The sequence below is a fragment of the Meleagris gallopavo genome, chromosome 16 (genome assembly GCF_905368555.1).
Source record: "Meleagris gallopavo chromosome 16, MGAL_WU_HG_1.1, whole genome shotgun sequence".
In the NCBI taxonomy this organism is placed as follows: domain Eukaryota; kingdom Metazoa; phylum Chordata; class Aves; order Galliformes; family Phasianidae; genus Meleagris; species Meleagris gallopavo.
In genome coordinates this window covers 6,614,016-6,628,559 of record NC_139419.1, presented here as the reverse complement: position 1 = coordinate 6,628,559, position 14,544 = coordinate 6,614,016, and the positions used below count along the sequence as shown (strand labels likewise).

The 14,544-nt window shown below is 53.3% G+C and overlaps 1 protein-coding gene across 4 annotated transcripts in view; it reads right to left on the bottom strand.

Annotated features, from left to right (window-relative positions):
* PRKCB (protein kinase C beta) overlaps window positions 1-13,383 on the bottom strand; it is a 78,085-nt gene extending 64,702 nt beyond the window's left edge. The window contains exons 1-2 of one of the 4 annotated variants that reach the window (XM_085237371.1): window positions 13,072-13,383; window positions 12,831-12,862 (exon numbers count right to left, since the gene is read on the bottom strand). In XM_085237371.1, the coding sequence (XP_085093497.1) occupies window positions 12,831-12,862; window positions 13,072-13,241 (202 nt within the window). In that variant the 5' untranslated portion in view covers window positions 13,242-13,383. The remainder of the gene's footprint in view (window positions 1-12,830; window positions 12,863-13,071) is intronic. The other 3 variants (XM_085237373.1, XM_085237370.1, XM_085237372.1) reach the window with 3 other exon arrangements.
* Between the last annotated feature and the right edge of the window lie 1,161 nt (window positions 13,384-14,544).

Sequence of the window (14,544 nt, the reverse complement as noted above, 5' to 3'; positions counted from 1 at the left end):
TACAGCAGAGAATGCTTTCTTTACACAATGCAGATGAAGTATGAGAGCACGAAGAGAGCCCAGCAATAGACAGGGCTGCAGCAGTGCAGGGCAGTGGCAGCCTCCAGCACAGCCCTGCAGGGCAGATGCTATCTGAGCCCAATGCACACGATAATGGGGAGCGATGCAGAATGCTGACTTGTGAGAACGGAACTTTAACAGCAAAGAAACATCACACACAGATGCTGAGTGCTCCCACATCATTCATCTCCCTCCCAGTCAAGGGATGAAGCGAAAGATCCAAGGCCCTATAATGAATCTATTATTTAAGCATGCAGTAAGACCTGGCTTATGGTAATAAACTTTGACATTAGCTGACTAACCATCCAGCAATGAGCTCTACAAAAAATAATGTCAGACAATTAAACGGGATTTCTAAAAATAGCCCACTCGACCTGCCGCCACCACCAGCCCAGCTTTCCCTGCAGGGGAGCTGCTGAAGTGGTGTCAAACCTCAAAGTATTTCAGCTTGCAACTGAAGCAGTGCAGTTTCTGCAGGTGACCCACCCCTTCCTCAATCCAGATTGCTCAAATCTTCACAGAAAGAAATGTCGCCACGTGGCAGGCCAGAAACAGAGAGAAATAGATATTGATTGCAATAACAGCAGAAGCACCAGGAAAGGCTGCAACAAGAACAGGACTGAGGCAGCTGGAGCCTGCATATGAGATGCGCTCACCCCAGGGGGGAGCTGCAACAGGACGAGGAACTGGAAACTTCTGGGGTTGGGCTGTCAGTGTTCCCCATCGATTCCTGCAGCACCAACGGTGCCTGGTGCATCTTGAGTTGGGCTGCAGGACAGCTGCACTCCATGCACATTGCATTGCTGTCACCTGTCAGGATGCTGAGAGTCAGGATCACCTCTGGAAGCCTCGTGCAATGGGTACCATTGCCTCGGGTTTTGCCACTTGTGATTGTGTTGCTTCAGGCAGGAGGCAGCACGCAGGGCTCTGGGCTTGCACTAAAAGGAAAGTGAGCTCTGAGCCTGGTGCTATGTGGGTGCTGCTGGATTGTAAGGGCTGACGGAGCACCACATGCATCATGGATGGGATCACGCTGAATTAGAGCAGGCAGACAAGTGCACAGTGCTGCAGATGGGCACCATAGTCCATAAGAGCAGAAGTAGAAGCCCAGGCTCTGGACAGGACTCAGAACACAGTGCTGCAGCACAGTGGGAGGTGACATGGGCCAGCTGAGCTGTGCAGCCAGGGAATATGCTAAAAAACCCTCCCAGTACCACTGCAAGGCAGCACACTCCATCAATGCTGCAAGGGGAAGGCAGAAAGGTACGTCTTGCCTGAGGTGATGGACAGCAGTGAACAGCTGAGGACTGCCAGGCTATGGAGAACAGTACGGGGGACCTCACAGGGGACAGCAGCAGCACCTGTGCTCTTCCCTCATCTCTTTCATGCAAGCAGGGCAACGTCACATCCCTCATCTCCCCCTGAAATCACCAATATGACAATGGTAGGACGTTACGTGACAGCGCAGCTGAGATCTGTGCCTCAGAAGTGGGACAGTGCAGGAGTACCAGGCAGACAGCACCAGGCTCCAGTCCACACCTGAGCTATCGGGGATGCCAGGCACGAGGCTCCCCAACAGAACTGCTCCTCTCTGTACAATGGGTTGGCAGTTCCCATACAGCAGGGCTGGACAGCAAATAAAACCCAAACAGGACAAGAGCTGAATGTGCAATGACCCAATCAATGGGAACAGCTGCCTCGACTGGCAACAGTCTGCAAAAGGCTATTGCAGACCCCACAGTCTCTGCAGCAATGGGAAGCAAGAGACACATTCTTTGTCAGCATCCATCGGCCCTCACGTAGGAAAAGTGCATTAAAACCAACAGGAGGGCACTGCAGACACTTCACCTCCTTCACTATAACCTAGCAGCTATGCAGCAGCTGCCTCAGCACAGATGCACACATGACCTCTGCTGCCCTGCAGGGCCACATCCTTACTCCGGAAGCTTCATGAACCATTGGGAATAAAAGCAACAGCATGACCCAGCACTCCTGGAAGGTCTCCTGAGTCCCGTGGTGGGCAGTAGCAGCTGGGCAAAAACATGGGCCATCTCCATAGCCAGGTCACGGACCAGAGAGTGACTGCCTCATGGCGCTGCTCCATAGGATACAGCCCCACAGCATGCTCACTCACTGTCACTCCTAAAGGCAAAAGCTTTAGCGCCCCATACAAGTCAGCAGCGAGCTGACAGCTATTATTTTAGGAGTCTCCATCTGGACCCATTGCAGCATCTTGCAGCTCTAATTTAGGGCACAGAAGGACGCAGGAATGGCTGCGCCTCCATCCCGGCCCCACGGAGCACTGCGGGGCTGCGGCACACACGTGGCTGCGGGAGGGTGGAAAGCAATGACGGCACGCGTCCCCTGAGTGCCCTTGGGGAATTCGCTGCTTTACAGGTGGTGGGAAATGCACTTTGTGCAAAGAAAGGAGCACCTTGGGGAGATGCCTTCAGTCACTGCAGTGGGAGAAAGCGCCTCATGCTGCGAGGCCATGCTGCATGCACAGTCACATCTCAGAGGTGCGCAGCACAAGAGAAAAGCATTGATGTGGGACTCCTGCCCACCAAAGCAGCTGGACCAGCAGCTCCAAGCACTGTACCCAACAGCCTGGAGTAGTTTTACCCCCATACAGGATTATGGCTGCATCCCATGCCCACAGCACTTTCCCTGGCACAAGGAGGAATGCAGAACTCCCCCATGCCTCGCACCCCTCTTCTTCCCCCTTGGGAAGTTACCAGCCCAACCATGTTATTTTGAACCTCTCTAAGCACTGACAGAACACTGGTTGCTCACATGATTTTCCTCTGGCATTTTCAAGAAGTACTCTTGTTTCACTCTGACATGGTGGAAGGGAAATTGCAGCTGAGCAGTGAGAAGGGAGGAACTTGCAACAGAGCTGCTGGGGTGATGGGTGCAGGAGTGGGACGGGCAGTGAGCCCCCGCCAGCCCTAGGAACTGCTCTGTGGGTGGGCAGCAACCCGCCTTCCTCCCCCCTTAGAAATAGGAAGCACCTTCCAACCCCTTCAGCTGGGCCCAGGGAAAGGGGAAGAAGATTTGAGTTACAGAATTGCTAATTTATGGGGGATTACCGAGAGGAACCCTGAAACCCAAAGAACACAACAGAGCTGACAAAATACCAGAGTTGGCACAGAAGGGGTGGGCAGGAACCAACCGGGACCTGACTGTTCTGTAGCAAGAGACAGAGGCAGGGACAGCATGCAGGTCTGCGCCACCCTCAGCCAGGAACACGGCACCAGCATATGGCTACACAGCTCCTTTTTCTGGCTCTACAGAGAAGCATCTAATGGCAATTCATAAGTAACTACTGGATTCAGTATTCCTTTACAAGAATCACAGCCTTATAATTTCTGCAATTAGAAAGGGAGTTCTTCTTCAGTGATCTAAAATAGAAGTTTTTGTCACAAATTACTGGCTTTCACTCCCCTCATACCTGAGCTTAAACTGAAACTTAAATGGAAATTTACAGGAGAAGCAGAAAGTGAGTCAGTCTGCCCTTCGCAATAGTCATTTATTTTCATCCTCCTGGACTCAGATAATAGTAACAGCAGAGATAATCGCCTTCTTCAGAATTCCCTGCAAGATGGGGAGTGGGCTCTGCACACACTGTGCAGCAGTGCTGCCCCAGGACCCAGCAGGAAAGGGCATTGCTGTGCTGCGCTGCTCACACTGCTGTTACCCCACACCTCCTACCCACACAGCAGCTCGGCGAGGAGGCTGAGGCAGATCCCGAAGGTCCCCTCCCGGAGCCATCAGCTCATGGCCACGAGCTCCTCTCTTTGTGCTGCCAGCGCTCCACGAGCAGACTGCACAGCAGGAGCAGGTTCACAGAGCGCATCTCAAGGTGCTTCGCTGTCAACCAGCAGCAGAGTTGATTCTGAACTACGCTGCAAAGCCTCCCCCTGCCCTGACACATGCCTGCAAACGTTCGGATCAATAGGGGACTGCTGGTAGGGAGAGAAATGCTTTTAGGTATATAATAAGGAAGAATTTAATTCTGCTCCAAGGTTGGGAGAAGCAAGCCATTTATCACGCAGCGTCTGATGACAGCACTTGTCCACAGCCTGGATGAGAGCTCTTCCCTTACAGCAGAGAGAGAACGGCAAAACAAAGGAATTCAGACTGAATTGTTGAGCATTGAGACACATATTCTGATAGTTTCAGGGAAGGAAGAAATTTGAACTGCAGAGTTCGAAGTTATTTTAGCAAAGATTCTCCATAAACGTTTGGTACTGAACAAAAATGCAAATCTCCATCATGGTTTCCTAAGCAAATGAGCTATTGTTACTTTTTTTTTCAGTCCAGCAGCATCCTGCTCTGAAGACCTAATCGCAACACTACTGAGCAGGTGCTAATTACAGCCTCTCCCGCCAAAAGCTCAGTCCCAGAGCCTCCAAATGACCCAAGGAGAGAGACTTTATCCATCCCAGAAGGCACCAGGTCAATGGTTTTGCCATAACCTCTACCACAGCCACACAGCTGCCCACGCTGTGCCTGCTGCAGGCTGCCATCCTGGCACACACCCCACTGCCCTCAGCCACAAAGCATGAGGACAGGCTCAAGGACAACTCTCCCACCAGCATCCCGCTTCTGCAGGCTCTGCGCTGCAGCACCTGGCTCTGCTTCCACTGCATCTGTAAAACGGAATGCCCCTGAAACCAGGAGGGGATGGCATCAAGGAGGTCACACAGTGACAGGAAGGGACACAGTGCTGGGATCTGGGCAGCTCGAGGGATGGCTGCTGGGCCAAGGGATGACCGCGTCTGAGGCAGGGAGAGCCCCAGCAGAAGCACTGCGCTCAGCTCCTGGCTGCCATGAAGGTCACTTTGTCTCATCCGGGAGAGCTGCACGCTGCTGCCACAGCCCTACAAGCCTCATTTCCAGGAGCCTTTGGCCCTGAGGCACTTCTCCATCAAAAACAGATGAATAAGATACATTTGAAAGTTAATGGGCTGAGCTATTGGAGCCGGCCCTTAGTCGCACAATCACAGGGGTGAGCTCGGCTCTATGGCTGCTGCCCTGGGCAGGTGGGGGTGCATGGGGCTCTGCTCCAGCCCCCTGCTCTCCTCGCACAAAGACAGCTCCCATCCTTACAGCTGTGCTGGATCTTAGCACTCCCTGCTGCAACATCGGCTGATGCACAGAGAGCTCAGTTGCTGTTCCACCAGGCACCGCTGGAGCAGCCAACCTCTCCCCTGAGGGCATGCTCCTGGACAAGGAGCTGAAAGGTGGCAAGGAAGCACTAACCCAGCGGAAAGCTAACCTCTATCACGGTGAGGCACAGGTTGCAGCACAGCACAAATGGCTTCAAGAGCTCACACCAGCTCGAAAGGTTCTTTCAAGCCATGCACGAACATCCCTTCGGTGACAGTGTACCAACAGCACTGACAGCACCGGAGCTGCGGGAATGCAGAGCATGGCACTGCCTCACCTCCCACACGTGGGCAGGGACACAGACACATCCAGGGCTCGGCCCCCCGCTTCACCTCCTGGGCCACCCCCCTCTGCTCGGCTGCCCCAAGGCAGCACTGAGTTACAAACCATTTCCAAGTGTTCTTGAACTAAGCAAAAGCATTTAGCGTAACAAATGCAAAGGACGTATAAAACCTAAAAACAAATTACTCAGCCTCTTTGGGGAGGCACAATATTAACGATCTTGACAAGCCCCATCATTTCGCTTACGAGGCAGTGCTGGAGGTCCCAGCCAAGCAGCACACTACGATGGAACGAGCTCTGAATCAGCCTCTCCCCAAACCACGGCGCCGATAAAGGCGGCAGAGCTGGAGACGCGGTAAATAATGACTTTGCACTGCGTCAGGAGCTAATCCACTCAGTGATGCAAATTTCATCCGTGGGCCACTTCCCCCTCACTCCGGCTTCTCACTGATCTTCCAGAACAGCCTTCGGATGACTCCTGCCTTCGCGGCGATGTCACTAAGTTGCACTGAGCCATTCACCAGCGCCAGGACGACTTTCCCACCTCTTCACAGCCGCACGCTCTCATTCTTCGGCTATAATTAGAAACCATGAAAACGCTTTGTTCATGCGCTCAGGGTGGCAGCCCGGCGATGTGCTGGCTGTGCTGGCTGCTCGTTGTTCTCTCTGAAGGTGAAGCGATTCCTGCATGGCAACGGAGGGACCGATGGGCACAGAGACCGAGGCATCACGGTGTGATGAGGACAACTGAAGCTCAAACATAATCTGACTCCCAGCCATCCTGAGCAGCCAGTTGTTGCCACTGCCTAAAAGCCCATCTTGCTCTGAAGACCCTTTGCAGAGCTCCCCGGTTTTGACTTTACCTTCCCAGCCATCCCCACAAAGTAATCCATTTTTTCCACCTGCTTGGAGCGAGAAAGAGTTTATTCTTCTGAGGAATCAGCACCTCAAGACAAAAAGGAAAGTTTGCAGGTAGACTGCATATCTTAAAAAAAATAAATAATAAAAAAAAAATCCCCAAACCCACAGCTGGCTGTAATGGGAGCTGCACTGCAATGCACCTGAAGGCAGTGAGCCCCAGACCTGCAGGTGCTGTGATTTGTCACTGCTGGGCCCTTCAGCAAGCACTGCCGCACAGCCAGGGTCAGCAGAAAGCATCCTGCCTAGCACATTTAAACAAGATATATAAACCTGGCACAAACGCCAGACCAAATATGGAAGCAAACTGAGCTAAGGAGATGCAGCACCAATGTACTTGATGCCAAGTGCAGCAGTAAGGCTTGGGCCGCACTGCACTCATCCTGTGCCACAGACATTAAATTCTGGAAGCAAGAGGTTAATAGTTTACAGGTGCTCATCTCAAAGCAAGCAGACCCAGTAGAGTTCTGGAAGCACAGAACAAGCAGGGCAGCTCCGAGCAGTGCAGAAAGCAGCCCAGACTCTCAAAAGCCCTGGGCAGGGATGCAGCTAGGCTCCAGGTCAGCATCACCCAGACAGAGCCATGTGGCTAATGCCTGCACACTGCCCATTGGCTGCAAGCATCCCGACTGGGCTGCACATGCCTGCAGATCCATGTGTGGGGCAGCTCAGCTCAAGTGTACCCAGCGGCAAGAGAAAGCATCATGTCCTCATTAGCAGCAATTATCATCATCGAACAGGAGAGCAGCAATTGCTGCACCCCACGCCTGCCCAACCTTGGGCAGCTTCCAGGAGAGAGGCACTCAGTAAGCAACAAGAGGAGCTAACTGCCTTCCAGGAACCATTTCCCGGGAAGAGCAGCACCAAATTGCAGCTGAAGTGGCTGCAGGAACGGCCCTGAGGCGGTGTGCACTGCAGACCCACGTGCAGCCAGCAGCCACCCACCCCACAGCACCCCCACACTGAGAGGCTGAGCACAGGGAGCTGCAGGAAGACAGCTGCCACTGCTCTGCGCACACGTTTCCCATGGAGGGAAGTGGGATCAGCTGTCGGAAGCAATGGGGAGAGCAGAGTCACTGCACTGACCCCATCCGCGCCATTCGTGCTTCCTCTTGCAGCAACGAACAGCCATATAATCCTCAGAAGGAAGAAGACAGCTGCTGGTGAGTTGGTGGTTTAATTGCACAGAATTCAGGTGGCCAACTCAGAACATGTCGAGCTTATTTTACTTTCCAATGGAGAGCAAGGTTGAGAAATGCTGGCAGACCAGAAGAGAGCCCAGCAGCACTAACCCAGAGCAGCCACAGTTCCTGGAGCCCCCAGAGCAACTGCACATCACCTCCACGCATTGCCCAGCAGCATGCAGCCTTGGGGCCTCCTTCCTTCCCATGCCCCCACCCCTCTCTCCCAGGGCTCTGTGGATGAGATGATGACACTGTGAGCTGAACAAGGCGCTGCTCGTTCTGTTTCCTGTGGCACCGCTTGGAACAGGTCTGCCCTGCCCTCACCTCCTTCCTGCTGCAGGCAGCATGCCAAAGGCCATCAGACAGCAGTGAAGGATTTTGGCACTGGCAACACAGTGACACCAAAACATGGCAATGGGAGCCCAAGGCTGCACGCACCAGGACAGCTGTGTGCAGAGCCCTGCTGCTGTGGGTGCATTTGTTGCTGTTTGTTCCCAGCACTCTGCCTTCCATTGCAGCTCTTGAAGAAAACAAGGAACGCGCTGCCCAGAAAGCCCACGGCCACTCCTCTCCCGCAGGGAGCTCATTACTCACCTTTTCTAAATGGTTCTAATTGATGGACTTTTAGAATAATGATTCACGGAACCACGCTGGAGGAATTAATTGCGCAGCACCACACACCCCCTCCGCTCTGCGCTGCCCTTCAGCCCGCACCATGCAGCAATGGGAGCAGCCCACAGCTGGGCTCCAGCAGGTCCAGAGCCCTGCTGAGGGTGATGCGCAGGGCTAATCCCTTGCACAGCTACTTTCTGCAGGAAAAACACACCCAAACACTCCTCCTGGATGAAATCCCATCCCCTCTCTACCCTCACAAGCATCCCTCCTTGTTGCCACGCACGTTTGAGGCAGAACAGAAGACAGTACTCCAACATTTCCCTTCTGATTGTGCACTTTTAAATTACGTGTTGCAGGCAGTTCTACCCTGAACTAAATAACGGGCACAGTCAGAAGTTAATTTCTTAGTCATGGTGCTCACGCAACTTCTTTGCTGATAAATCTAAAGGGGGGCTGGACAGCACCAATGAGTATATCCAGCTTGATATTTTGCTCTACTCAAATGCCTTCAGAGGAGTGAGAGCCCTGCTTGCTGGCTGGGAGGGCAGCAGCACTGCCAAGGGCTGGTGGGACTCCTCAAGCTTGAGCTCCACCTCTGCACTCACAGAACCCACACTGAACTTGAAGAGGAGGGATGTAAGAGGAGCTGTACCTCCTGTCTCATGCCAAAAATCCAACATACTTGGTCTTGTTCTGCTTTGCGGCCCTGGCAATTTCCTCTCAGGAGTCCATCTGCAGAGATGGAGGCCCAGCAAAAACCTGCAGCTCGCTCCCCAGGAGGTGTCCCTGGGACAGGGGACCCACACACAGCCACACACGGCCACATGCTCAGCACCACCTCCAGGCACCAGCACCCCATGAGGCTGGAACAATTCACAGGATCGCGTGCAAACGAGCCAGCAGGCACACAGCAGAACTGATGCCATCTGCTGCGGGTCTCCTTAGGGACTGCCCAGGCACTGAATTCCCCCGGGAGGCTCAATTGCTGGAGCAGCACCATCACAGAGACTCAAATCCTTCACCAGAGCCCTGGGACCAACAGCTCCGCTTGCTGCAAACCTACGGTGCATGGAGCCATGGCTCAGAGCCCCCTGCCTGGCCCCATTCAGCAGAGATACCCCAGGAAGGAAGCTGACCACTTTGTCATCAAACTTTTAAGATCACTGTAGGATGACGGTTACCTTGGGAGATAAAGAAAAATCTACCATGCTAATTGCAAAGGGGGAGGGTGGAGAGAAACCACATCCACTGAGCAAAAAAAATGAACCCTTCGGTGCTGTAAGGAGACACTGACGGGGCTGAAGGTATCAGTGATCCCTGCTGAACCTGATAGCCGTGGGCCAGGCTCTGCAAGAGGCCTCTGCCAGCCCAGATTTCCTGCCCAAATAACTCCAAAAAGCAGCTGAGGAAGGAGGTATCCAGCACAGGAAAGAGCTGGATTAGGGAAATCAGCTCCATTCAGGCTGTAATGCTCATCTTAGAAGGAGCTCTGGTCACACAGACACAGTGTGAAGGGACACACACCTCCTATTTTCCCTGCCAGCTCAGTTTGATGCAGCCCTGCAGCAGCATTGATCACCTGGTACAACATGGGGGTCTGGTCTCACTTCCCCCCTCCCTCCCCACCACCCCCTGCACCATTGCCCACAGCCACAGAGCACTCCCCTCATCACAGACCACACTGCCATGTGCTGAAAATTGTACTACCACCAAGAGACACACAGAAACCCTCCAAAATTATGTTTCCAATTTCTGCTGCATTATATAATTAGCACCATTTGTGTCGCAAAAGTAATTGCAGTAACATTTTTAATTAGTCTATTTGAACACTAACATTTCTCCACTGTGCATAATATGTTGACACGAAATTACTGGGTTTGAGGCAACTCTGAATGATTGGAGTTTGTTTTGCTTTTGTTTCTCCCTTGCTTCACGCAGTCAATAGCGCACGGCCGATGAGATGAACCCAGCCCTGAGCTATGCTGGGTTTCACTGCAGTGGGTTTCACTTCCTTCTGGAGGGCAGCGAGGTGGGGGAGGAAGGGGGTTGTGACAGCTGAGAAATACATGAGAAACACTCCGGGAGGAGGTGAGCCCTGCCTGACACCCTCAGCAACTCAGGCTATGTAGTGAGCGTTGTACTGAGAGAATTGGTGTTGGAGGGCTGGGAGAAGAAGCTGTGGAAGAAGGATGTGCGTATGGGACCAAGTTTGGAAAGATTAAATTTGAAGGGTATCTTTGCTTACTGTGTCACTACTAGGGGAAGAAAGTGAACAATGTACCCAAAAAACTCACTGCAGGAGATCCAAGCACTCATTGCTGAATGGTGCCCTTTTTTTCCCCCCTTCTCTTCTTAAGGAACCAAGATCCTTCTTTCCAAGATCTTTCCTACTTTGTGCACGTGAAAGCAGTCTAACAGATGCAGGTTATTTTTGCTTGTAACTGAGAATCACATTACATGACTCCTCACCTCCCCATGAGCACCGCTTCCCAGGCTCTGGGTCAGGCACAGCCCAGCATCAACTGCAGCTGAGCAGACCCTGCTGACAGCACAGGTGCCTTCCTAATGCCTCCAGCACACCCAGCACTCCGACCTACAGAGCCTGAGAGCTGCTGGCCAACAGGAGAAAGGTGCCACAAGGATGGTAAACAGGAATATTAACAGAAAAGGAAATGCTAACAGAGGTAGCGGCTCTCAGAAGGAGACCGAGAACTCCATTCTTGACAGCTTCCAGAAACGTTCCCTTCAGATGTATGCAAGGATAAGAAGAAGATTGTATACAAGGATAAGGAGATTAGCAAGCAGTTAGGTGGCATTTGCAGTATCCATTAGTATTCCAAGCTACAATGAGTCAGTTTCTGCAAACTTCCTGCCAAAAGTCACAAGTAATGAGCTAATTAACAATCTAATTATTGCAAATGCCCTAGAAAGAAATCAGGGCACAGGTGAAAACCTACTTAAGCATGCAATAAGAAACAGCTTAGAAACAAGACAGGCATGTGCCTTAGCTATGTTTCCAGCCGTCCCTGCTAACAGTAGGATACAACAGTCGAGCAATTGTTAAAGTTGAATTAAAGCTGTTCTCATGTCTGTCATACCAGAATAACCTGGAAAGCAGTTTCTATGACAGAAGGACGTTACAGACCAGTCACACACTTTTGGCAGCATCACCGAGCACAGCAGCGCAATGGGAATCCTATGCTGTGATCACAGCCCTGCACCCTCCAGGAGGGCACAGGAGCTCTGTTCTGCCCCACGGCCAGGCACGGACAGTTGATGGCCAACAGCTGTGCACCAGCACCTCTGAGGCCGCCCTTATGGGTCCCATTTACTGCCTTTACACTAGAAAGGGATTTGATAACAAAAACCTTAAGAGTTAAGCCTCAAAGCAAGTGCAGGTTTCAGCAATAGTTCTCATCAGCTGAAAGATGCTTGAAAAGGTTCAAATGATCTGACACTGAATACTAGAGGAAGAATGGAGCAAACGACCATGAATTACATAGGAGAAAAGAACAAGCCCTGCCCCACCCTCAGATGACCCTCTGCCCCTCAGCCTTCTCTAGGGCACAGCAGATTTCAGAGCTGCTGTGTTTGTACAAATATGCCCACCAGCACACTGCACACGCCATAAGGAAAGGCGGAATTAAGGGCTAAGTAAGACTAGGAAGACCTACAGAAGTATAAGACGCACAGAACTCCTTCACGTAGCGCTGCTTCATTGCCTGTGTATGGAACCTCAGGTAGAGGGGAGCACTGCCCTGAGGAGCAGCAGCAGGACAGGTTGCAGCATTCCTCTGCACAAGCAGCCAGCATTTGGGGGGCTGAGGCAGACAGCAGCCTTGGTGGGTTGCCCAGGTCACCCAGGAGCACAAGGCACAAGCAAGGTGTGCCAAAATGAGCTGATACTGAGCTACTGAGTTAAACGGCGGTTTTATTCCTTATCTTGGCATTCAGCCTCCTGCCAAAACAAACCTTTACCCAGATCCTCACTAGAGCAAGATGACAGAGCCAGCAATTACAAGGCTGAGTCGTGAGCCCAGGGCTGTAACCCCACACAGGTGGGAGCTGCATCCCCTCCTCCTCTCCTTTGCTGGGGATCTCGTGACCTCACAACAAGAGCCAGGCAAAGGAGGGTTACCACAGCTTGATGTGCAAGGGCAGCCTAGAGAGCCCCTCCTGAACCCCAGCACTATCAGAACCAAGAACTCCACCTGTAGTAACCCAGCAGCTCTCACGGCACATTTTGCTGTAATGCCTCATTTTTCCCCAGCAACACAACGGAGCCATTGAAGTTCTTCAGCCCGCACAGCCACGGCCCCGCACTGCCGGGCCAGCCGCCCGTCTGCCATTACCAAACATCTACACATTAAATGCATTAAATGTATTAAAAACCATCGAACTCTGCCTTTTTCTTTTTTTTTAAAGGGTGGGGGGGGATGCGAGGGGCGGGAGGAAGGGAGTGCCTATGCAGCCTTCTACACTCATTTTGGGGTGCCAAAACTAACGCACCGACCGTCTGCTCCACATTAGGGTATGAAAGGACGAAGCTGCTTCTCAGACCTGTCCCTTAGCCCCGCGGCCCCGATGCGCGACACTCACCTTGACACTGGAAGCCCTGCTTGCCGAAACCCCTGCGGGGAGAGAAAGAGAGAGAGAGAAAGGCTGAGCTCCGGCACCGGGAGGGAGGGGGGACGGCGGCAGGGTGAGGGGACCGGGAGGGGGGAGAGCGGGGTCCGGGTGCGGCTGAGGGGGTTCGGGTCGGAGATGGGGATCAGGATGAGGATTTGACGGGAATCGGGAGGGGGGATGGGGTGGGGGAAGGTACGGAGCGGGCGCTCACCAGATGAAGTCGGTGCAGTGGCTGCAGAAGGTGGGCTGCTTGAAGAAGCGCGCCGTGAACTTGTGGTTCTTCACCTCGTGCACGTTCTTCTGCCGCAGGGCTCCCTTGCGGGCGAAGCGCACCGGGCCCTCCTCTCCCTCGGGGCCCGGCGCCGCCGGCGGCTCGGCCATGCTGCGCTGCGGGCGCCGGGCTGGGCTCGGCTCCACCCGGCTCGGCTCAGCTGCGGGGCTCGGCGGCGCTCAGCACCTCTGGCTGCAGCTGTGGCGGGAGGCAGCGACGCACACCCGGCAGCGCCCCGCCCCCTCATCTACATATCACCTCAGCCCCGCCCTTCATCTGCATAACAAGCTCCGCCCTCTAACAACGGACCCCGCCTCCCGCTCGCTCCTCTCGGCTCAAGTCCCGCCCCCAATCCCCCGCTTTGCATGCTGATTTGCATAGCGCGGTGTCGACGCGCGAGTGGGCGTGGTCCGACGGGGCTCCGCCCATGCGTTGATTTGCATACAGCACCTGCATCCCGTACCCAGGGGCGCATCCTCGGGCCGAGCCGTGCTGCGGGCAGGGACGGGGCGAGCGTGAGTCACTGGGCTGTGGGCACGCAATAACAGTAGAGACAGTAACTGGGGTATAAGAATCCACAGGGAAATCCAGGCTTCAGGTCACTCGCAGGAGGCACCTACGCTGGGTGATGAATGCTTGCTGCAGAGCTGGCAGGAAGACTGCTGTTCCCAAACTCAAAAGCTTTACAGCGCTAAAGCCAGGATCGTTTGTCCTGCCCTGATTTCCTGCACAATGTGAGCCAGCAGCAGCCTGGGGAGGGGGGATGCAAAGCTCAGGGGTGCACCTGTGGTGATTTCAGGACTTTGTGGTGATTTTCAGTACAAACAATAGCAGTTCAAAAAATTACGGTGCAATTACAGTTCCAACAATAGCCTCATTTTCCTATCTCACTGAATCCTCCAGGTCCCATCTCATACCAACAGTTCTCCTCACCCCCTGCCCATGGCATTACAGAGAGCTCCCCTCTCCCCTCCCCCCAGGGTTACCTCCTCAGCTCTCCTCATGCCAGCCCCATGCACTGAGCCTGCTTCGGGAGCATTAAATCAGAATGGCAGGCAGCTTTACCAAAACATAACAACTATGACTGTGACTGTCCCTGCCCTGCCTTGTCAGCCCTCCTGCCCACAGGCTCTTGCTCCAAAGAATGCCCCCCAAGCTTCATGGAATTTGTTGCCCAGGAAGATACCAGAAATAGGCCCAGAGCTGCTATTATGCAGCTGTTTAAAAAGCTCCATTATAATCATAATCCCAGAGCTGACCTGTCCTGCTGGTAGTGTCTTTCCATAAGCAGACAGCTAGTTACTAACACCCAGCACCCTGCGATCTTAATGCTAAGGAGGGAAGACAAATTGCAGGCATCCCTCTTCGTGCAGAGCTTTTGTCCCAAGGAGTGCAGAGACATTCCTGGCTGCT